This window comes from Myxine glutinosa, chromosome 7, assembly GCF_964187855.1.
Source record: "Myxine glutinosa chromosome 7, kmMyxGlut1.1, whole genome shotgun sequence".
Taxonomy (NCBI): Eukaryota; Metazoa; Chordata; class Myxini; order Myxiniformes; family Myxinidae; genus Myxine; species Myxine glutinosa.
The window spans coordinates 13,734,313-13,758,816 of NC_136267.1; the positions used below are offsets into that span (position 1 = coordinate 13,734,313).

Here is a 24,504-nt window from a genome sequence, read left to right on the forward strand (position 1 = left end):
AGTAACCCAGATTTAGGACCGGCAGAGAAGACAACTGAGAGGGAAGTTGAGGAAGCGATAAAAGCAATGAAGAGTAGAAAAGCAGGAGGGCAGACGGGAGTTGTGGGAGATATGTTGAAGGCAGCGGGAAGTTGGGATGTGAAGAGAATGACAGAGATCTGTAATCTGGTGGTGAAAGAAGGCCGCATTCCAGTGGATTGGGAACTGAGTACCCTTGTCGCTCTATACAAGGGGAAAGGTGACCAATCTGGACTGTGGCTCGTATCGAGCGATAAAGTTATTGGAGCATGGAATGAAGGTATTGGAAAGGGTGTTGGAGAGGAGGATAAGGAAGAAAGTGAAGATTGGCGAAATGAAGTTTGAATTTATGCCAGGAAGAGGAATGACAGATGAGCTTTTTATTGTAAGGCAGTTGTAGGAGAAGTACATGGAGAAGACGCAGAAGTTGTTTCTTGGGTTTGTTGATCTGGAGAAAGCATTCGATAGGGTTCCACGCGAAGTAGTGACATGGTCATTGAGGAAGTTAGGAGTGGAGGAATGGTTGATCAGAGTCGTGATGGCAATCTACGAGAGAGCGTGCACAGCTGTAAGGACGAACGATGGGAACAGTGGTGAGTTTGAGGTGAAGGTGGGAGTGCATCATGGGTCGGTACTAAGTCCACTACTATTTGTAGCTGTGCTGGAGGTGCTGGCTTGGAACGTAAAGGAGGGTTTACCGTGGGAGTTGTTGTATGCAGATGATCTGGTGTTGATTGCGGAAAGTATGGATGGACTGAAGGAGAAGATGAACAAGTGGAAGGAATGTATGGAGACAAAAGGTCTGAAGCTGAATATCTGATTAACTAAGGTGATGATGGCAAGTGGTAAAGCATGTGGTGAGGTGGAAAGAACTGGGAAGTGGCCATGTGCTGTGTGCAGGAAGGGTGTCAGAGTGAACTCCATTCAATGTACAAACTACGCTGAGTGGGTTCATCAAAAATGTCGTGGTTTGAGAGGGTCATTAACCATCATTCATATGAGAGGGTCATTAACGACTGTTTAAAAAGCTATGTTTAGCTTTTTAAACAGTCGCTATGCTGTTTATAACACTAAATGAAGAAATTTGGAGGAATCCAGACATGCGTGAGGGAAGTTTTGCTCACAGAACTGAGCGAAGATCTACTGTACTCTTGTTACTCCATAAGTGTTGGGTTAATAACATGACCTTTCCTGGCACTAACGTAGCATTTTTCGTCGTGAACTTTTGAAACTCGCTCCTTCTGTTTAACACGAAACTGAAAGGGAGGAAGCCCAGGGTGTGCTCATTTACCAAGCAGCTAGCTAGTGCTTGCCAAGCCAGCCGTTCCTCAACGGTTTTGAATGGAATGCTTGCTCGAATGCTTAAACCACTTGGCGATCTCTCTTCAAGAACCATGGTAAATAAACACACACCCAATGTTCTTGAGACCAGACCATAGATCGACTGTAATCTATGTTTTCAACAACAGTCTGCTACCCACCTCCATGTCACAAGCACCACCCATTAGCCATGCGCCACGTCACAGCGGGACAGAAATTGACTCCATGTTTTTCGCTGCACATAGTTGTTTGACTTAATTGACTCTGGCACACATTTTAAGACTGAATAGTCTTTTTTTTTTTCTTTCTTTTTTTCTATACAGAATCGAGGCTCGTGTAAGACCTAACACATTGACACATGAAAACATGCACAGACACATAAAACATGCAATGAAGAGAGCGGGAGACAAGAGGGGGAGGGAGGGAAACATACAAGCACAACAACAGAAGAGAACAGAGACGTCGGTAGATCTGTGGAAGGGGGAGGGCTGGGGGAGGAGGGAGGGATACATGGTATAAAGCAAATGAACACTCCTAAGAATTAAAGGAAAGAAGTCGGAGATTGAAAGAGGTGGATTTGGGATGTTTTAACAGGGGTAGAAAAGATCAAGGTTGGTGGTGAACAGCTGCTTTAAAGACCTGGAGGGAGAAGAGGGATTGAAGAGAGTGTGGGAGTTTATTCCAGAGGTGGGAGAAAAGAGGAATGAAGGAGTGAAGGTGAGCAGAGAGTCTTGATTTTGGCAGTTTCAGCAGAAGAGGGTTGCCGGCAGATCTTGTGCGTCCTGCGGGAATATTTGGGGGACAGAGCCCAGAGAGGGCTGGGGGAGCAAGGCCGGAGAGGAGTCGGTAGAAGACAGAAAGACTACCGACCTGCCTGCGGTGAGTAAATGAGAGGCCCTCGGAGTTAGCTTCATCGCGGAAGATTCCAATGATTCTGAAAGCTTTGATTTCAACAGCGTGAAGCCAAGCTAGGTGTGAGGCAGAAGCAGCGGCCCAGAGGGGAGAACAGTATTCCATTAAGCTGCAGATGAAAGCCTTGTATGTGGTGAGGAGCTCAGGTGTGCCAAGGAAGGACTTCGCACGACGGAGGATGCCCAGTCAGGGACTGGCTTTGGAGGCCAGCTTGGAAAGGTGGTTTCCCAGGAAAGATCATGGCAGATAGTGAGGCCCAAAAGCTTGAGTGACGGAACTTCTTCAAGAGGATTGTTCAGAAAGTAGATGGGAGGGTTGTCAAGATGGTCTTTTTGGAGAGACAAAGTTGGAGTGTGAGATTTGTCAGGATTGATAGACATGTTCCGCTTGTTTGACCAGTTTGTGATATTGCCCAGGTCTGCAGAGAGTGAAGAGGCTGCTGCCTGCCGATCTGAGGGTTGGGATATGGAGCGGCAGAGAGTGGAGTCATCAGCAAGAGATAGAGAGGAGTAGTCTTCTATCATTTACCAAGAAGAAAAAGCCATAAAATGTCATCACCCCCATGGTTTTAGTAATTTTGCTGTACGGAGATAAAGGCCGTCAGTCAGCCATCTTTGGTCAGATTACAAAACTAAATCTTCTCCAAGTGCATATTCACATGTATTGTCTTTGTACCAGGTTTAAACAAAACTGGTCTATGCATGTTGAGAAATGCTTGGGGGCACGTTAAAGTAACAAAATAGCCGCCAGTCGGCCATATTGGATCTGATCTCGAAAAAAAAAGACATGCATATGTAAGCCATCATTCATTATCTGTGTGCCAAGTTTGAACAATATCAGTAAATGCATGTCCAAGAAATGATTGAGGACGTGTTCAACAACGGTTTTTTTTAAATCGCAACGCAAAACGCATTTATGTACATATGTACACCATCATTTATTGTCTTTGTGCCAAGTATGAACAAAATTGGCCCATACATCTCAGAGATATGGTTGCGGTGCACGCACACAAAGACAGATGGATGTATGGACGAGACCCAAACCATAAGCCCCCGTTACTGTTTTGAGGAAACAAAACTGTTTTGAGGCAACTCATGCAGAGGAAATGAGGTAATGCATGTTTTGGTCAGAGCAAATACGACAGTAGTCTAAAATACACAGCCCAAAGGTACGTTCTCATAATCCAGAGAAAAGGAGATAGCGAAGTCTTTAATTTTAAAAAAAGCTATTGGTTTTCGCCCGACTTTTCAAACTGCATTTCACAAACGAAAAACGGCTTGGAAGTGAAATGCCTCGTGCATACTTAAATAGTCGGAGGCTGGGGAAATTCCTGAGAGGTTTTCTTTTTCACTTCTTCTTTTACAATTTATTATGTACTGTTTCGGATTCGTGACTTCCGTTATTGTGGTTTTCACCCACTGGACATGTTTCTGATATTATGTATTATTATTAGTTTCACAAGGTCTATTATTCACGAACGGTTATCAAAAGTTAAAAAGGATAACTAAGTGAAACAGGAAACCGAAGGAGAAGACAATGAGGTGAAGAGAAAAGAAGGAGCGCGCGCAAAGTCAGAGAGGACGGTGACGTCAGCACTCCATAACGAGCCAGGTTTATGGACAGCCGCGAGGGGATTTTAAGTTCCTGGAAGGGACATCTGGCGATACGAATATTCGCTGGAGTGGAGAAATCTGCGAAGACAGATTTGGGGCGCTGAGATTCCGACGAATCCTTGCCTCGTCGCATCGGCTCAAGCCAGAGCCGTCAGCCATTTTGAACGGCATGCTTCGGACACCGGTGAACGTTTGCTTCGTGTCATCGTCATCCCCAACATCCTACGGTCTGTCGGGCATGAGGGGGTGCGACCGCTTTGTCTCCAATTACGTTGCGGTTTGCTGAGGGAGCGGTGAAGGTGCGCCTCTGGAGGGCGCCGTTGTAAAGTTTGGCGGGAAGAGCACCCTTGCCCACTGTACACGCTTCGGATATCGAATGGAGAGCGAGATTCGGGCTTCGACCGGATTTCGTCATAGAGACATTGAGGAGTGTCCGATCATTTGCTGGCAGAGCAGTGTGTCTCTTGACTTTATATAAGATATATTTCGAGTGCACTCTCAATGGCCATTTGCTGTACCGTATTACCTGTGTGTGATTTATAATACAAGTTTGTTCATTTATAATCATTGGTGTGGTTTTACTATTGATTTCAACACAGGGTAATATATTTTTCTGCCAGGGTTCCTCTCGGGGTTCGGAGGTTACCGAGACCAGGAGATCGGTGAGGACCCCGTAACAGTACACCACACACATACACTTTCAAAAAAGTACAATTTTAAATGTAGCCATACACTTTTGTATACCAAACATCACCTCTGAGTTTATGTACATTTAAAAAAGGTAAAACTGTGTTGAAGACTGGACAGGTTACGTTTTCATTATGAGGATAATGGTCATGATTAATATTTGAACTCTTCAATTTCAAAATCTGTCCTTTCGTTTATGTTTTGTATGTGCAGTATGCTGTCCAGATGTCCAGGTGTGTTTCCGTTACCAAGCAGCTAGCTGGCGCTTGCCAAGCCATCCATTCCCTATCAACTGTGTTGAATTGAGTGCTTGCTTGAGTGGTTAAACCACTTGAGTGGTCGAGTCACCCCTCCTCCTGATATCCGCTGATCCCCTCTACTCCTGATCCCCCTCACTGTCTCCGGCTATCCCCCATCCCCATCTTCTACTCACCTCTCCTGCTCTTCCCCCTCCTCTTTTTCTCCCCTTCTCCCTCTCCCCTCCTCTCCTCTCCTCTCCTTATTCCCATCAGTGAAGCGACCCTGCATTGCCCTTCCACAAGCTGTTTTATCATGAAACATTCTTCTCACCTCCAATTCCACTTGCCACAACTGACAAAGGTTTGTTGGGACTGTTACACGAATCTTCATCCCTGCGAAAACAAGACAATAAATAAAAAACATAGGCGCAATAACCCTGGTGCTCACATGGTAGAATAAACAGTATACTGCACTGACTAAAGGTATTTTAAACCAATTTCAATGGTTGCTGGAAGACAGGGCAGCATGTAGAATCATACGAAAATAATCATAAGACCTTAAACAAACAAACAAAAAAATACCTATTTTTGGGGGAACCCCCCCCCCCCCCCCCCCCCCCCCATAGACCACCTTAGACCCCATTTTTTTAAATGCCAGGAACAAACTTTAGTACAACATGGGTGATTAAGGTTGTGGTTAGGTTTCTTAGGAATTGTGTGTGTAGTTTCTGAGAAGAAAGCAAAAACCGATTTTGGGGGAAACCCCCCCACCCCCCCCCCCCCCCCCCCCCCCCCGTAAAAGCCAAAATAGGCAGATTTTTTTTAATGCCGTGAACAGGCCTTAGTACATCATGGGTGGTGAAGGCTGTGGTGAAGTTCCATCAAAATCGTATGTGTAGTTTCAGAGAATAAAGCAAATATCTATTTTGAGAGTCAAACCTGGACCCACTTTGACCCCGGTAGACCCCCATAGACCCTGCCTTTTTGTAATGCCGTGAACAAACTTTAGTCACAACACAACAAATATCATTTGTACCAAATTTGGTTGCAATCCCATCAGCGGTTTCAGAGAAGAAGTTACAAGTGTTTACGGACTGATGGACGGACAGACAACGTGCCATCGCATAAGCTCCCAGCAACTTCGACATCTAACCTGAACCCCAGAACATAAAAGACGCTCTTCAACGTCACGACGTCGACCGATATGACTCTGCCCACATTATTACATCATTATAAACAAGTGAATAAAAAAATTTATGCAAAATTAAAAAGGCAATGTAGGGATGACAAACTACAGGCTAAAAAAGGTCCTAAACAAGATAGGGATGATGTTGGTTTAGAGAGTAGCTAACAGTATTGCCATCACAGAACAATCCTTACATCACTGCCTCATTTACGTTTCATCAATTATTGCTTCAAGCTTCTACAAACACTCCACTGGTTACGCAAGTACTTGATTACACTTGTAGTGTAACCACATACTGAGACTCTACACATTAGCAGCCCGAGTACAATGTTATAATATCAGTACATGATCATCAACTTCTTACAAACTGCATGGACATCTCTAATAGCAGCATTCTATAATTACCTGCATTTGTGATTGGTTACTCTAAGTTGATAAAAAAAAAAAGTAGGAAGGACAACTGAAGTTGCAAGAAGTCCCTGAAATTATATAGGAGCTTCTTATACTTATGCAGAAATGAAATATAGGAGCTTTTCGTACTTTTAGCTAGGCATAACCCAAGCCCTAGACTACAGACTGGAGGCAGTGATGTAGGGATTATGTGATGGCAATACTGTTAGCTACTCTCTAAACCAACATCATCTCTTTCTTGTTCAGGACCTTTTTTAGACTGAAGTGTGTCACCCCTAAATTGCCTAATTTTTTTAGCATAATTTAGCTAAATTGACTTTAGAAATAATTTAGCATAATTTTTTTTTATTTTAGCCTTTTAAATTTAGCATAAAGAAGATGAATTCCTGGGTTTGACCGATCTCATTTTTTCGCTTCATTTTGCTTTTTCCATGGTCTGGAGAAGTGAAAAGTGATCCCTACCTCGACAATCAGCTGAACAGACCAGGTAGGCTCTCATATGTAGCCTGAGCGACTTTTTAAAGAAGATAATTATCTTCTTTTAGTTTTGTATATAGCAGATGGGACCAAGATTTTTTTTCCGCGCCATCCCTACATAGAGAGTACTAGCGTACTCTCTGATACTTGTACCAAGTTTGATTTAAATCTATTGAGCTGTTCTCAAGTATAACATTTTTACCTGACATGAACTCAGTTCATTTTTACCTGACATGACCTCTGGCCTCACCAAAATCACAAACCATCTCACGCCTCACCTTTGATGCCAAAATATAATCAGCTCATCTTTGCATCATAATATATACTTATACCAAGTTTGGTCAAAATCTCATCACCTGTTCACTAGTTAGAACAGTAACATAATTTTTACTTAACATGACCTCTGACCTTTGACTGCTTCACCCCAAAATCTAGTCATTTCATCTTTTCATCATTATGCATACCTGTACCAAGTTTGACTTCGATCCCTTCAGCCATTCTTAAGTTATCACGGTAACGATATAATTTTAACTTAACATGACCTTTGATCTCGGTAACAGAATTTTTACCTGATGGGACATCTGACTGATTGACCCAAAAATCTAATCATTTGATCTTTACATCATTATACAATACACATACCTGTACCAAATTTTAATTAGATCCCTTTAGCCGTTCAAGTTATAGACCTATTGACTTTGACCTTTGACCTGTTGACCCGAAAATAAAACAAGTTCATATTTGCATCATAATACATATGTGTACCAATTTTTGTCAGAATCCCATCACTGGTTCACAGGTTATCGCGGTAATAGTATTTTTACCTATCATTACATCTGACCTTTGACCTCGTGACCCCAAGATATAATCAGTTCATCTTTACCTCATTATACATACCTGCGCCAAGTTTGACTAAGATTCCTTCAGCCGTTCTCAAGTTATCGCAGTAACAAAACCCTATCACGGACGGACAGACAGATGGCCAGACAGACAACCTGAAAACATAATGCCTCTGGCGACTTCGTTGGCAGAGGCATAAAAATAAAAAAACTCCATTCACAATTTGATGAAATCAAACAAAAAACAATGTGACAGCACCAAAATCAGCGCAGCAATATTCTGAGCAATGCTTTGCTCATGTCAATCGCATCTACAGTGCATTCAGAAAGTATTCAGACCCCTTCACTTTTTTCACATTTTGTTATGTTGCAGCCTTATGCTGAAATCGTTTAAATTCATTTTTTCTCTCATCAATCTACACTCAATACCCCAGAATGTCAAAGAGAAAACGGGATTTTAGAAAGTTTTGCAAATTTATTAAAAAGAAAAAACTGAAATATCACATAAGTATTCATACCCTTTTCTATGACACTTGAAATTTAGCTCAGGTGCCTCCCATTTCTCTTGATCATCTTTGAGATGTTTTTACACCTTGAGTGGAGTCCACCTGTGGTAAATTCAATTGATTGGACATGATTTGGAAACGAACATACCTGTCTATATAAGGTCTCACAGCTGACAATGCATATTAGGGCTGCAGATCGAGCATGAAAATGAGGGTGAAGTGACAAGCTTCCTACCAGCTAATTTTGATATTTTTATAAAGTATGGGCCCTGACTACTTCACACACCAAAAATACCCAGAACCCCCTTTTTTTTTTTTTTTTTTTTTTTTTTTGTATACAAGATCGAGGCTCGTGAAAGAGCGAACATTAATCACACAGAAAGACAAACAGACACATAAAACAAATAACATCGGGAGCGGTAGACAAGATGGGGAGAGAGGGGGAAGGACACAAACACAACATTTGAGAGCAGGGACTGAGAGACATGGAGACATCGAGAGATCTGAGAGAGGGCGAGGGCTTTGGGGGGGGGCGTGGGAAGGGGGCAGTGGGAGAGGTATAAAACATATGGACACTGCCAGGACTTCCAGGAAAGAAGTTGGAATTTCAAACAAGGTGGATCTGGGGTGAATTAGCGGGGGTAGAAAAGATCAAGGTTTTGGATGGGGGAAGATAAGAGATGGTGGTGAACAGCTGTTTTAAAGACCTGGAGGGAGGAGTGGGATTGAAGGGAGTGAGGGAGTTTGTTCCAGAGGCGGGAGAAAAGAGGAATGAAAGAGTGAAGGTGAGCGGAGAGCCGAGATTTCGGCAGTTTAACCATCAGAGGGTTGCTGGCAGATCTTGTGCGACCTGTAGGAATATTTGGGGGACAGAGCACAGAGAGAGCTGGGGGTGCAAGGCCGGAGAGGAGTCGGTAGAAGACAGAAAGACCACCTACCTGCCTGCGGTGAGTGAGTGAAAGGCCCTCAGAGATAGCTTCATCGCGGGAGATTCCAATAATTCTGAAAGCTTTGGTTTCAACAGCGTGAAGCCGAGCTAGGTGTGAGGCAGGAGCACCGGCCCATAGGGGAGAACAGTATTCCATTGAGCTGCGGATGAAAGCCTTGTATGTGGTGAGGAGCTCAGGTGTGCCGAGGAAGGACTTCGCACGACGGAGGATGCCCAGTCGGCGACTGGCTTTGGAGGCCAGCTTGGAAATGTGGTTTTCCCAAGAAAGATCATGGCAGATAGTGAGACCCAAAATCTTGAGCGACAGAACTTCTTGGAGAGGATTGTTGAGAAAGTAGATGGGAGGGTTGTCCAGTCGATCTTTTCGGAGAGACATAGTAAGAGTGTGAGATTTGTCAGGATTGAAAGACATGTTCCACTTGTTTGACCAGTCTGTGATTTTGTCCAGGTCTTCAGAGAGTGAGGAGGCAGCAGACTGCCGATCTGAGGGAAGAGGAATGGAGCGGCAGAGAGTGGAGTCATCAGCAAAGAGATAGAGAGGATTTTCGAGAGAGTCAGAGAGATCATTGATGAAGACCAGAAAAAGCACGGGGACCAGAACACTGCCTTGGGGAACTCCAGCCTGAACAGGAAGAGGAGATGAGAGAAACCCATTCAGGGCCACACGTTGACGACGACTAGAGAGGAAGTCCGCCAGCCATGCGTGGAGATTTCCATGGATACCAAAGGAGGAGAGTTTGGTGAGCAGAGCGGGGTGCCAGACCGTGTCGAAGGCACGTGATATGTCGAGGGAGACAGCTCTAATTTCCTGTTTGGCATTGAGGACCTCCATCCATTGTTGAGACAGCAGAAGCAGCATGTCCAGAGTAGAGTGACCTGGTCTGAAACCAAATTGATGATCAGAGATCAAGCCATTGGAGAAGAGGAAAGATTTCATATCAGAAGCAATGATGGATTCCATGACTTTGCTGATAATTGGGAGAAGGCTGATTGGTCTGTAGTTGCTAGGATCTGTTTTTGCACCTTTTTTGTGCAAAGCGGTGATGTTGGCTGATTTCCAAGCAGATGGCAGTTGACCTTGAGCAAAAGAGAGGGTGAAGAGAACAGAGAGAGGGTGAGATAGAGCAGCAGAGCAGGATTTTAGGACCCGTGGGCTGATGCCGTCGGGTCCAGTTGCAGAATCAGAGTCGAGGGTTGACAGAAACTTTTCCACCTTGTCAGGAGGAAAGGACACGGAGTCCAGGAGCAGCAGGGTACGACTGGGTATGGTGGGTACAGAGAGGGATGGGTTTGGGACACAAGATTTAGAGGCAAACACAGAGTTGAGGCATTCAGCTTTTTCACGTGCGGAGTCAGCTGTGTAGCCGTTTGAGGTAAGGGAGGGGATGGAGGGGGAACAAACACCAGAAACGGATTTGACCAGACGCCACCAGGATTTGGAAGAGGGAGACAGATAAGAGAGTTCGGTCTTGAGAACGGAGAGATATTGTTTCCTGGCTCTCCTGAGGGTGGACACACACTTGTTTCGGGCTTTGTGAAAGGAAATGAGATTTCCTTCCGTTGGATTTGCTTTCCAGGAGACGAAGGCAAGTTGTTTCTGGGCAACAGCCTCACCACAAGATTCCGTGTACCATGGACGGGAGGAAGGGTATGACAACTGAAGACGAGATGGGATAAATCTGTGCATGAGAGAGAGCAATTTACTTTGGAAGAATTCCCAGGATGAGTTGATGTCAGAGGTGGTAGAGATGGGAGACCAGTCCAGATGATTGATGGCTGTTTGAAGACCGTGCCAGTTGGCCTGAGTGAAATGCCAGACTCGTCGACGCTGAGCAGGCTCCCTGAGGATGGTCAGAGAGATGTCCACTTTAACAAGGACATGATCAGATGATCCGATCGGAGCAGAAGAAGAGCAGCAGACATTTTCAGGGAAGTTAGTCATAACCAAGTCCAGAAGAGATGTTCCGTTGACTGAGATCCGGGTCGGGAAATTGACAGATTGTGTCAGTCCCAGTGAGTCGCAGAAGTCCTTTGCTGAGGAGCCATGGCTTGTTTGACCAGTCTGTGATTTTGTCCAGGTCTTCAGAGAGTGAGGAGGCTGCAGACTGCCGATCTGAGGGAAGAGGAATGGAGCGGCAGAGAGTGGAGTCATCAGCAAAGAGATAGAGAGGATTTTCCAGAGAGTCGGAGAGATCATTGATAAAGACCAGAAAAAGCACAGGGCCCAGCACACTGCCTTGGGGAACTCCAGCCTGAACAGGAAGGGGAGATGAGAGAAATCCATTTAGGGCCACAAGTTGACTACGACCAGAGAGGAAGTCCACAAGCCATGCATGGAGATTTCCATGGAAACCATAGGAGGAGAGTTTGGTGAGCAGAGCTGGGTGCCAGACCGTATCAAAGGCACGTGATATGTCAAGGGAGACAGCTCTGATTTCCTGTTTGGCATTGAGGACCTCCATCCATTGTTGAGACAGCAGAAGCAGCATGTCCAGAGTAGAGTGACCTGGTCTGAAACCAAATTGATGATCAGAGATCAAGCCATTGGAGAAGAGGAAAGATTTCATATCCGAAGCAATGATGGATTCCATGACTTTGCTGATAATTTGGAGCAGGCTGATTGGTCTGTAGTTGCAAGGATCTGTTTTTGCACCTTTTTTGTGTAAAGCGGTAATGCTAGCTGATTTCCAGGATGCTGGCAGATGACCTTGAGCAAACGATAGGGTGAAAAGAACAGAGAGAGGGTAAGATAGAGCGGCAGAGCAGGATTTTAGGACCCGTGGGCTGATGCCGTCTGGTCCAGTTGCAGAATCAGAGTCGAGGTTTGACAAAAACTCCTCCACCTTGTCAGGAGAGAAGGACACAGAGTTCAGGAGCAGTTGGGTTCGACTGGGAAAGGTGGGAACAGAGAGAGATGGGTTTGGGACAAAGGATTTTGAGGCAAACACAGAGTTGAGGCATTCGGCTTTGTCACGTGCGATGTCAACTGTGTGGCCATTTGAGGTAAGGGAGGGGATGGAGGGGGAACAAACACCAGAAACGGATTTGACCAGACGCCACCAGGATTTGGAGGAAGGAGACAGGTTTGAGAGTTCATTCTTGAGTGAGGAGAGATAGTGCTTCCTGGCACTCCTGAGGGTAGACACACACTTGTTCCGAGCTTGGTGGAAGGAACTGAGATTGCCTTCAGTTGGATTAGCCTTCCAAGAGGCAAAGGCAAGTTGTTTCAGTGCAACTGCCTCCCCACAAGATTCAGTGTACCATGGACGGGAGGAAGGGTAAGACAACTGAAGGCGAGATGGGATAAATCTGTGCATGAGAGAGATCAGTTTGCTTTGGAAGAATTCCCAGGAAGAATTGATGTCAGAGGCAGTGGAGATGGGAGACCAATCCAGACGATTGATGGCTGCTTGAAGACCGTCCCAGTCGGCCTGAGTGAAATGCCAGACTCGTCGACGCTGAGGAGGCTCTCTGAGAATGGCCAGAGAGATGTCCACTTTGACAAGCACATAATCAGAAGAACCGATTGGAGCAGAAGAAGAGCAGCAGACATTAGCAGGGAAGTTTGTCATAACCAAGTCTAGAAGAGAAGATACTCCATTGGCTGAGATCCGGGTCGGGAAATTGACAGATTGTGTCAATCCCAGTGAGTCACAGAAGTCCTTTGCTGAGGTGCCATGACTGGTGAGAGAGGAACCCACACCCAACCAGGTGGCATGATGACAGTTGAAGTCACCACATATGAGGAAGAGAGAGTTGGGATGAGTGGATAGAAGTTGGTCCATGTTGTCGGACAGTGAAATGTAGATGGAGTCATCACTGTTTGGGGGACGGTACAGAACACATATGAACAAAAGGTGGGAGCGGAGAGGGAGCCGTAGCCAGAGGTACTCCTGGGGGTGAGGAGGAAAGAGGGCAGTGCAAGGAGAGTGAGGAAGAGAGTTTTTGATAAAGATAGCCACCCCACCACCAGGCCGAGGCTCAGGTCTATCATACCGGAGGAGGGAGTAACCAGGAAGAGATATTAAGGAATCAGAGACATCTTGAGGGAGGAAAGTCTCTGTTAAGCAGATCAAGTCTGGATTGTCAGAAGCAACCTGTATGGAGAGATCAGTCAGGTTTGAGCGAAGGCCCCGGATGTTTGAGGTCCATACCGTTAATGAAGAGAGAGGGGGAGCATCAGGTACAGGACAGGGGAGGGGAGGAGTAGGGTAAGATGAAGGATGAGAGGGGGAGGTAGGGAGAGCAGTTGATAGTGTGTCAGATATTGCAGAAGAGTTCCAAGAAAGGGAAGGATGAGGAGGATGAAAGGTTTGATGGTGAAGGGATGAGGCACAGTGAGGCGTTTGAGGGGGGGCAGAGGAAAGTAGAAGGTTTGGGGGGGTGGAGGTATGAGATAGAAGGGAGACGAAGTGGGGAGGAGGCAGCTTGGAGGAGGAGGGGGGAGGAGGGAGAATTGGAGAGGAATGGTATGGGGGGAGAATTGAATGGGAGGGGTTAGGGGGGAGTTTTGAAGGGGAGGAGTGAGGGGGGAGTTTAGGAGGGGAGGCGCAAGGGGGGAGTTTTGGAGGGAAGGGGCAAGGGGGAAGTTTAGAAGTGGAGGGACAAGGGGGGAGTTTAGGAGTGTAGGGGCAAGGGGGGGGGATTTGGAGGGGAGGGGCAAGGGGGGAGTTTAGGAGGGGAAGGGCAAGGGGGGAGTTCAGGAGTGGAGGGGCAAGGGGGGGATTTGGAGGGGAGGGGCAAGGGGGGAGTTCAGGAGTGGAGGGCAAGGGGGGAGTTTAGGAGTGGAGGGGCAAGGGGGGGGATTTGGATGGGAGGTGCAAGGGGGGGGATTAGGATGGGAGGGGCAAGAGGGGAGTTTAGAAAGTGGATGATTAATGAAAGACGAACATTGATAACAAATTGGGTTTGTTGTGATTTTCAAGTTAGCAATCCGATTCAGAACGATGGAGGAGGGATGGAATGAATGTGAATTTAGACCATGTAGTGAGGGAGACGTATAAGATATTGAATTTCTTTTTTTTGAAGTGGAATGCGTTGGAGAGGAAATTGAGAAAAGCCTTTTAAATAGGAAGAAAAACAGCGTGTTGTAATATACCACTGAAATAAACACAGAAGGGGAAAGGTTAAACATATTTAAATAATATTTAAACAGAACTGTGAACAATCTTCTATGCACAAAATACCAACGGGGGGAGAGCCGAGAAGGACCACCACGAGTCACGTGAACAGGGCAAACGGTGGATGGCAAGGAGATAATGGGGGCGGGGCGAACAGCACACCTGGACAGAAAATACAGGATGAGACAACAGTACACGTGGAGAAAGGAAAATAAATGTTTTTTTTTGTTTTGTTTTGTTTTTTTGTTTGTTTTTTTTGGGGGGGGGGGTGGGGATTTAGAACGTTAGACAGAGTATTATGTTCGGGGTAGAAGGGAAAAAACTAAGAGCCAAGCAAAACACGCTTAAGTTAACAAAACACCGACGGGGGTACAACTACAAGGCCACACACGAGGAGCAGAACACGATTAATTAATTACGAGTTACAGGAAATTCAAACCAAAACTAACTATAATCAAACAATAACGCATGGACGATAAAATAACGAGTTGAAATTTGACAATCTATCTGGGGAAATGGGGGAGAAACACGTGGTCGAAGAACGAACGAACGAATAAGAATGAATAAACGAATGAGCACAGAGAAGGTAATGTCTTATTTTTTTTGTTTTTTTGAGTTGAGATTTACATAAGGAAGTAGGCTATGGGGTGAAAAGACTGCGAAAACAGAGAACGAAAGTTATTGGTTTCACAAACGACGGACCGCTGAGAGAAAAACAAAGCCTCAAGGTTGTACAGTGTTCACTGTACAAGGCCTCAAGACACGACACGAATTAACACGATTTTCAATACAGGTATGAAGGATTTGCACCGAAAATCTTCGTCGGGACAATATACGTACATACACCATAAAATAAATACAGTTATAACGAAAATACAAATGGGAACAATTACTTAACTTCGATTTCGATGGAGAGCGTGTAGAGCTGCGAATAAACGAACCCTCCATGTTCCCCTTGGGGGAACATGTTCAAGTGATATCAAGATGGCCTCCATTTTTATTAAGTTTTTGTATTTTATTTTTACATTGAGGGTCCCTGTGTCCTGATCTATAATAAAATGATACTAGCATCTGATTCAAATATTCTATTTAATAATATTAATATTTAATAATATTTTAAAATAATATTATTAATTATATTTAATAATATTTTAAATAATATTTAAATAATATTTAAATAATAAATTAATTTAAATGCATGCATTGCAAATGCATGCATGCATGCATGCAATGCATTTAAATGCATTTGAATTAATTTAATAATTTATTTTAAATATTTAAATAATATTTAAATTAAACGCAGCTGATGCATTAAGATCAATTTCTTAGGTATTAGGGTATTCAGTTGTTGGTTGTAATTTTTCTATGTCTCTGCGAATAATACTAACTGCATGGTGAAGTATTTGGGAATCATTGTTGTCATCAGAACCATCATCATTCTCAACCAGGTCTTGCTCGATATCGGATTCTGACACTTTAGCCATCTCTCCAACTAAATGTCCCACTGTTATGCTACTGGAGCATACAATATCCGGCAATCCTATCTGACTGTAAAATGCTATCTCGTTTCCAAAATTTTCGATGATTTTTTTCTTAACGTAAAATGACCGTGTCTGTTTGGCAGTGTCAGGGTCCATGTCCAGTTTGACCAAACATTCTCTGTAATGTTTGCACAAGTCTGATAGAAGCACTGGTGTTCCATTGTCCAACCTTTCCTTGAATTCCAGGTGGACATTTCTAGCTGCTTGATTGAAAGTCGAGTCAACAGTTTCTTTCTCTGTTTTACGCTTATTAGCCTCTTTGGTATTTGAAGAGGTTATGTTTTGATAGCATATCTTGTGGCATTTCGCATTCTTCGCAAATATATCCTTCTCAAAAGAAAGACGTTGGACAACAACCTGATTTCCTGCAGCAATAGCCCCCTGAAGCACATTCTCACGAACTTCTGCGGGCTTCATATTCGCTGCTGTAAGTTGTATTCCTTTCTTTTTATTCTCTGGTTCTCAACAAATGAAAGTGTTCATCCCAGGAAAAGGCTGATGTTTTTTCTCTTGATACCCTGGCTACTTTTGGCTGGTGGTCATTGGAATTACTCCCTTCTTGTCTGCGTTTTTGTGCTGCTTGACGTTTTCGTGAATCTGTATAGGTAGATTTGCAGGCAAAATGAAATTGGATCTGGGACACCTGAGATGTCTCACGAAGTGGCAGTATTTCATCAGCAACCTCAGCATAATATTGTTGGAACTATATCATAAAAGCAAACATCAGATTTCTTCCACTGTATTCATCAAATATGGAGAAAAGAAAAATGCCATTTCAATACACTGGCCGCCATGTTGCTAGCGCCCCCTGGTGTTCATTTCACATTGGTGGGTACCATTTGTTTCAGTGATATTCTACTTTTGTGTACAATACCTTTGCTCAAGTAAAACTACTATATAAACGGTTAGGTACCACGTCAGCACCTGTACACAATGCCAAACTTTACAATTTTGGCAGCCATTTTGTTGACGTCATTTAAGCATGTTCCGCCAGAGGTATTCTGGGTATTTTTGGTTTGTGAACTTACTTTATAAAAATACCAAAAGTAGCTGGTAGGAAGCTAGTTGCCAGATCCGCCATTTTTAAGGCACTTTTTGACAATAACTGCAGCCCTATATCAGACCAAGAACCAAGCGATGAGGTCGAAGAAACTGCCTGCAGAGCTCAGACAGGATTGTGTCGAGGCACAGATCTGGGGAAGCCTACAAAAAAATCTCTGCTGCATTGAAGGTTCCCAAGGGCACAGTGGCCTCCATAATTCTTAAATGGAAGAAGTTTGGAACAACCAGGACTCTTCCTAGAGCTGGCCACCCGGCCAAACTGAGCAATCGGGGGAGAAGGGCCTTGGTAAGAGAGGTGACCAAGAACCGGATGGTCACTCTGGCTGAGCTCCAGAGATCCTGTGTGGAGATGGGAGAAACTTCCAGAAGGACAACCATCACTGCAACACTCCACCGATCTGGGCTTTATGGCAGAGTGGCCAGACGGAAGCCTCTCCTCAGTTAAAGACACATGAAACTTGTCGCTTGTCGTGAACTTGTGGCTTAGCGATAATAAATATTTGAAGGCGGCAATTGCTCATATACGTAGCATTTAACTCTGAGAAGCCCACGTCAGATCACAGACATGACCAGCGAGCCAGGATGGGCAAATTGAGACGTCAAGGCTTGCTGAGAAATAACTGTCCACATCCATCAAAGATACCTAATGAATGTAAACGTGAGGTTTTCACTCAGCTTCGACAGACAATGATATGCTGGCTGCCGGACAACCCGAGTCACGCCAGCATGGTTTTCATCCCGGGATGATGGTACATGGAAACTAGCCATTTGCGCTGAATAATACCACCGCCAGTACCAGATGTACCATTCTGACTTTTTTTGTTCTCCCATGACAGACAAATCACAAATCAAAGTAAAGAGGTTTTCTGGGAGTGTGGGAGATTTAGGTCATCACAAAAGCAGAGCTTTTACATCATGTGGCCTCTGCCCGTAAAGTACAAAATATTTTTTTACTGATTCACTCATAATAGGGTTTAATTTAAGTTAAACTTTAACAACAATTGCAAAGGATCTGGTGTCTCCTTCTTAAATAAGCTTGTGTCTGGTGGATGCTTCAAAAATAACATTTTTACTTGCAAGCTTCTTGGTTGCACATTCATTTGTTCTATGTCTCATGTGGACCTATTACGCAAGGCCCCACTGTCAGTCGAATTGCTTCCCTCCATCCTCTGCCTTCTTGTTCTTCCAAAAGCTTTAATTCTTACTCATATGCATTTTAATAAAGAGAACAGCATTAGAAATGACCCCCTCAGCCATTGGATAGATTCCTCAAAAAGCAAAGGCGGGCCAATGCATTACAATCAACACATCACAGGAATGTGGAGACACATTTTACACACAATTAATTATTTTTGTTCACCTTGTGTTATCAAAAGCAATGATCTATATTGGATTGATCTATGTTGTAACAAGTGTGTCTACTCTCAGAATTGGCAGAAAACAACGTCAAACTTGCTCAAGGTTGAACTTCAAAGACAGGGTGGCACCTTCAATCTTTGGAGTGTGCTCCCCCTCCATCCATTTTCCTCACTTCAAATAGCCCCACAGCCGACTCTGCTCGTGTGAAGGAGGAATGCCTCAATTCTGTGTTTACTTCAAAATATTGTGCCCCAACCCCTCGCTCTCTGTATCAACCATAGCTGGTCACTCCTGCACTCCGTGTCTTTCTCACGTGAAGAAGTGACCGTTCATTGGTAAACCTAGACTCTCATTCAAAAACTGGTCTGGACAGCATCAGCACACGCATCTTAAAAACCTGCTCTGCTGCTCCAGTCCATCCTCTTTCTGTTATGTTCATCCTATCCTCTGCTCTTCCACATCTTCTTTCTGTTATGTTCATCCTATCCTCTGCTCTTCCACATCTTCTTTCTGTTATGTTCATCCTATCCTCTGCTCTTCCACATCTTCCATCTGCTTGGAAATCGGCCAACATCACTGAATCATAAAAAACAAAGTGCAAAAACAGATTCTCTTAACTACAGACCTTCCAGCTTATTCCAAACATCAACAGGGTCATGCAATCCATCTTTGCAGCTGACATCAAATCCTTCCTTTTCTCCAACGGCCACAACTTAGACCTTCAGTTTGGATTCAGACCAGGTCACTCTGCCCTGGACGTGCTGCTTTTTCTCTCCCAAAAATGCATGTAGGCCCTCAATCTCAGACATGAGGTCAGCGCCGTCTCACTTTTTTTTCTTTTTTTGTATACTGAATCGAGGCTCGTGAAAGAGCTAACATTTACTTCACAAACAAATCAACCAGACAAACAAAATATATAAAAAGAGGGAGCGGAAGACAATATGGGGAGAGAAGGGGAAGCACACAAACACAACATTTGAGAGCAGGGAGATGTGTGGGAGGGAGAGGGCTTGGGGGGAGGAGGCGTGGAAAGGGGGGGGGGGGGGGAAGAAGTATAAAACACAAGGACACCAAGGACTTCCAGGACAGAAGTTGGTATTTCAAAAAAGTGGAATTGGGGTGAAATTAGCGGGGGTAGAAAAGATCAAGGTTTTGGATGGGGGAGGATAAGAGATGGTGGTGAACAGCTGTTTTAAAGACCTGGAGGGTGGAGTGGGATTGAAGAGAGTGAGGGAGTTTGTTCCAGAGGCGGGAGAAAAGAGGAATGAAGGAGTGAAGGTGAGCAGAGAGTCTTGATTTTGGCAGTTTAACCATAAGAGGGTTGCAGGCAGATCTTGTGCGACCTGTAGGAATATTTGCGGGACAGAGCCCAGAGAGAGCTGGGGGGGCAAGGCCAGAGAGGAGTCGGTAGAAGACGGAAAGACCACCAACCTGCCTGCGTTGAGTGAGTGAGAGGCCCTTGGAGTTAGCTTCATCGCGGGAGATTCCAATCATTCTGAACGCTTTGGTTTCAACAGCGTGAAGACGAGCTAGGTGTGAGGCAGGAGCACCAGCCCAAAGGGGAGAGCAGTCTTCCATTGAGCTGCGGATGAAAGCCTTGTATGTGGTGAGGAGCTCAGGTGTGCCAAGGAAGGACTTCGCACGACGGAGGATGGCCAGTCGGCGACTGGCTTTGGAGGCCAGATTTGAAATGTGGTTTTCCCAGGAAAGATCATGGCAGATAGTGAGACCCAAAAGCTTGAGTGACAGAACTTCTTGGAGAGGATTATTCAGAAAGGGGATGGGAGGGTTGTCCAGTCGGTCATTTCGGAGAGACATCGTAAGAGTGTGAGATTTGTCAGGATTGAAAGACATGTTCCACTTGTATGCCCAGTCTGTGATTTTGTCCAGGTCTGCAGAGTGAGGAGGCTGCAGACTGCCGATCTGAGGGATGAGGAATAGAGCGACAGAGAGTAGAGTCATCAGCAAAGAGATAGAGAGGATTTTCAAGAGAGTCAGAGAGATCATTGATGAAGACCAGAAAAAGCACAGGGCCCAGAACACTGCCTTGGGGAAATCATTGGAATCTCCCGCGATGAAGCTATCTCTGAGGGCCTTTCACTCACTCACCGCAGGCAGGTAGATGGTCTTTCTGTCTTCTACCGACTCCTCTCCGGCCTTGCTCCCCCAGCTCTCTCTGTGCTCTGTCCCCCAAATATTCCTACAGGTCGCACAAGATCTGCCAGCAACCCTCTGATGGTTAAACTGCCGAAATCTCGGCTCACCTTCACTCTTTCATTCCTCTTTTCTCCCGCCTCTGGAACAAACTCCCACACTCCCTTCAATCCCACTCCTCCCTCCAGGTCTTTAAAACAGCTGTTCACCACCATCTCTTATCTTCCCCCATCCAAAACCTTGATCTTTTCTACCCCCACTAATTCACCCCAGATCCACCTTGTTTGAAATTCCAACTTCTTTCCTGGAAGTCCTGGCAGTGTCCATATGTTTATACCTCTCCCACCCCCCCCCCCCCCCCCCTTCACATGCCTCCCCCCAAAGCCCTCTCCCTCCCACAGATCTCTCGATGTCTCCATGTCTCTCGGTCCCTGCTCTCAAATGTTGTGTTTGTGTCCTTCCCCCTCTCTCCCCATCTTGTCTACCGCTCCCGATGTTATTTGTTTTATGTGTCTGTTTGTCTTTCTGTGTGATTAATGTTCGCTCTTTCACGAGCCTCGATCTTGTAAACAAAAAAAAAAAAAAAAAAAGCCTGAACAGGAAGAGGAGATGAGAGAAACCCATTCAGGGCCACACGTTGACTACGACTAGAGAGGAAGTCCGCCAGCCATGCGTGGAGATTTCCATGGATACCAAAAGAGGACAGTTTGGTGAGCAGAGCGGGGTGCCAGACCGTATCGAAGGCACGTGATATGTCAAGGGAGACAGCTCTAATTTCCTGTTTGGCATTGAGGACCTCCAGCCATTGTTGAGAAAGCAGAAGCAGCATGTCCAGAGTAGAGTGACCAGGTCTGAAACCAAATTGATGATCAGAGATCAAACCATTGGAGAAGAGGAAAGATTTCATATCTGAAGCAATGATGGAATCCATGACTTTGCTGATAATTGGGAGAAGGCCGATTGGTCTGTAGTTGCTGGGATCTGTTTTTGCACCTTTTTTGTGCAAAGCGGTGATGTTGGCAGATTTCCAAGCAGATGGCAGATGACCTTGAGCAAAAGAGAGGGTGAAGAGAACAGAGAGAGGGAGTGAAAGAGCGGAAGAACAGGATTTTAGGACTCGTGGGCTGATGCCGTCTGGTCCAGTTGCAGAATCAGAGTCGAGGGTTGACAGAAACTTTTCCACCTTGTCAGGAGGAAAGGACACAGAGTCCAGGAGCAGCTGGGTACGACTGGGTACGGTGGGTACAGAGAGGAATGGGTTTGGGACACAAGATTTAGAGGCAAACACAGAGTTGAGGCATTCAGCTTTTTCACATGCGGAGTCAGCCGTGTGGCCGTTTGAGGTGAGGGAGGGGATGGAGGGGGAACAAACACCAGAAACGGATTTGACCAGACGCCACCAGGATTTGGAAGAGGGAGACAGATAAGAGAATTCGGTCCTGAGAACGGAGAGATATTGTTTCCTGGCTCTCCTGAGGGTGGACACACACTTGTTTCAGGCTTTGTGAAAGGAAATGAGATTTCCTTCCGTTGGATTTGCTTTCCAGGAGACGAAAGCAAGTTGTTTCTGGGCAATAGCCTCACCACAATATTCCGTGTACCATGGACGGGAGGAAGGGTAAGACAACTGAAGACGAGATGGGATAAATCTGTGCATGAGAGAGAGCAATTTACTTTGGAAGAATTCCCAGGATGAGTTGATGTCAGAGGCGATAAAGATGGGAGACCAGTCCAGATGATTGATGGCTGCTTGAAGACCGTGCCAGTTGGCCTGAGTGAAATGCCAGACTCGTCGAGGCTGAGGAGGCTCTCTGAGAATGGTCAGCGAGATGTCCACTTGACATAACTAGAGCATTTGAGACAGTCTAGCACTCCATTTTGCTTTTCAAATCCTCTGTCTATCACATTAAAGGTGACCTCCTCTCATAGCTTACCGTCATCCTCCACTCTCATAGCTAACACATAGCTCTCCTCTCCCTCTCATGTCCTCTCCCTGTCAAGACTGCAGTGCCCCAAATGCAGAGCCTTTGGCCCAGTCCTATTCCTAATCTTCATCAATGATCCTTCCTACTCTCTGGAAAATTGTCTTTACCTCTTTGCTGATAACTCCACCCTCTACCATAACATCCCTAGTCTTTCAGATCATAACATCCCTCGTCTTTCAGATCCTAACATCCCTCGTCTTTCAGATGGACAGGAAGCAGCCTCCACCCTCTCCGCATCAAACAACAGTTGGAATATGTCTTTCAATCCTAACAAATCTCAAACGCTCACGCAATCTCTGCGAAAACGCCATCTGGCAAACACTCCTCTCTACTTTCTTAACAAACCTCTTGATGAAGTTCACACTTAAAATTTTGGCCTTCACCATCAGCCATGATCTTTCTTGGGCAAACCACATCTAAGTTGGCCTCCAAAGCCAGCCACTTTGAAGGCCAACAAGCCATCCTCCCTCCTGCAGTCTTTCCTTGGCACATCTGAACTTTTATCTACCCACAAGGCCTTCATCCACCGCTTGGTGGAATACTGCTCTCCCCTTTAGGCTGGTGACCCTGCCTCACACCCTGCTCAACTTGCCTCCTTGGAAACAAAGGCTTTGAACATCACTGGTACATCTGGGCCTATTATTTTCACATCACAGAGAAGGCAGTGGTCTCTCTGTCTTCTACTGCCTACCTTATGGTCTTGCAACACCTGCTCTATGCTCCATCCCATCCCGGTTTAATCAGGGAGCATGCATGTGCTCTGCCAGTAACCTTCTTCTGCTGAAACTTCCAAATCCATTCGTTCATCTTTTCTTTTTCCTGCCTGTGGAACCAAGTTCCTCAGTCTGTGCAATCTCATTCTTCCCTGTGTGGTTTCAAGACAGCGGTTTACCACCACCTCAGTTCACCTCCCAACCATACCCATGATCTTTTCTGTCTTCATTAACCCTCCCCATAAAATATATAAATCAAATATGAAAGCATTGAAGAATTGCTGTTACATTCTGTTGAAAGTGGCCATTTCGATTTTCCTCAAGAGTAATCAACAAGGTAAACAATAATTAAAATGTCCCAATATTCACTCCCAAGGCTCAAAATTCTGTGGTTGAAAGAGATTACCCACTGCTTAAATATTATGTTTGTCTTGAAACACGCAAGGCCACACGATGCCAGTTTGAAAAACACTTTAAAGACGACCTCCATTCACACATACCTTGTAGAATCTTTCTGTTTTTTTGCTTCAGACAATTGTCTTTCTTTCTTCAACTGTCTCTTTCTTTTCTGCAGCACAAAAGTAACAAACAAAAGCAAATTATTCATTATGGTTATTTTGAACTGATGTTGTTAAAAAAAAAAAAGAAAAAAAAAAGGATAATCAAAACATCAAGTCCATTTGGGATGTACCTTGGTAAGTGGTTTGTTTTTGTCCTCCACATCCTCAGTCACTTGTGTAGGTTCGTGAGCATCCTCTGACTTCAAGATCAATGAGCCCGATGCACATGAGGATGGCTCAGAAGGTGCAGTTTCTGTACACTCGGCAGGACAGTATTCCCCAGAATGGAGACTTTGCCCTTGTGAAAGGAAGACGAGAGAGACAGAGACAGAGACAGAGACAGAGAGAGAGAGAGAGAGAGAGAGAGAGAGAGAGAGAGAGAGAGAGAGAGAGAAAATGGAAAAGGAAGAAAAGGAAAAAATGAGAAAGGGAGAGAAAGAAACTTTAACCTTTGAAGCTGTTATATTATAAAGGTAACAAAAAGCAAAATATAAACATACAAGTAAAACATCATGGCCTAAATAATATATACATAAGCAACCTACGTAGTGTGTTCAAAAAGTATCCGACCTTTATTTTTCGTGCGTAAAAAAAAGAAGCTAGGGAGGCGTTGATTGGTGCACGTATGTAGGCGATCCTAATGCGCACGCGTGAATTTTTTCCCACCTGCAGAAGCTGTCATTCGACGGCAGACCGCCGATGAGTGAGGAAATGTAAGTGAGCGCCGTCGGATTTTCGTTTTTGACAAAATGACGGAAAAACCTGAACAACGCTACTGCATCAAATTTTGTGTTTCATCAAACTTGCATCAAAACTGCAACTTGGTTTCTGGGTCGTACCCATAAACCCAGGA

General features: G+C 44.9%; 2 protein-coding genes across 3 annotated transcripts in view; one reads left to right on the forward strand and one right to left on the reverse strand.

Moving 5' to 3' along the window:
- Positions 1-24,504, reverse strand: part of LOC137418497 (uncharacterized) — a 164,958-nt gene that overhangs the window by 117,444 nt on the left and 23,010 nt on the right. Inside the window, exons 6-8 of the mRNA XM_078781286.1 lie at positions 23,783-23,949; positions 23,592-23,659; positions 5,121-5,182 (exon numbers count right to left, since the gene is read on the reverse strand). Of these exons, the coding sequence (XP_078637412.1) occupies positions 5,121-5,182; positions 23,592-23,659; positions 23,783-23,949 (297 nt within the window). The remainder of the gene's footprint in view (positions 1-5,120; positions 5,183-23,591; positions 23,660-23,782; positions 23,950-24,504) is intronic.
- URM1 (ubiquitin related modifier 1) overlaps positions 1-24,504 on the forward strand; it is a 244,980-nt gene that overhangs the window by 88,612 nt on the left and 131,864 nt on the right. The window lies entirely within an intron of this gene.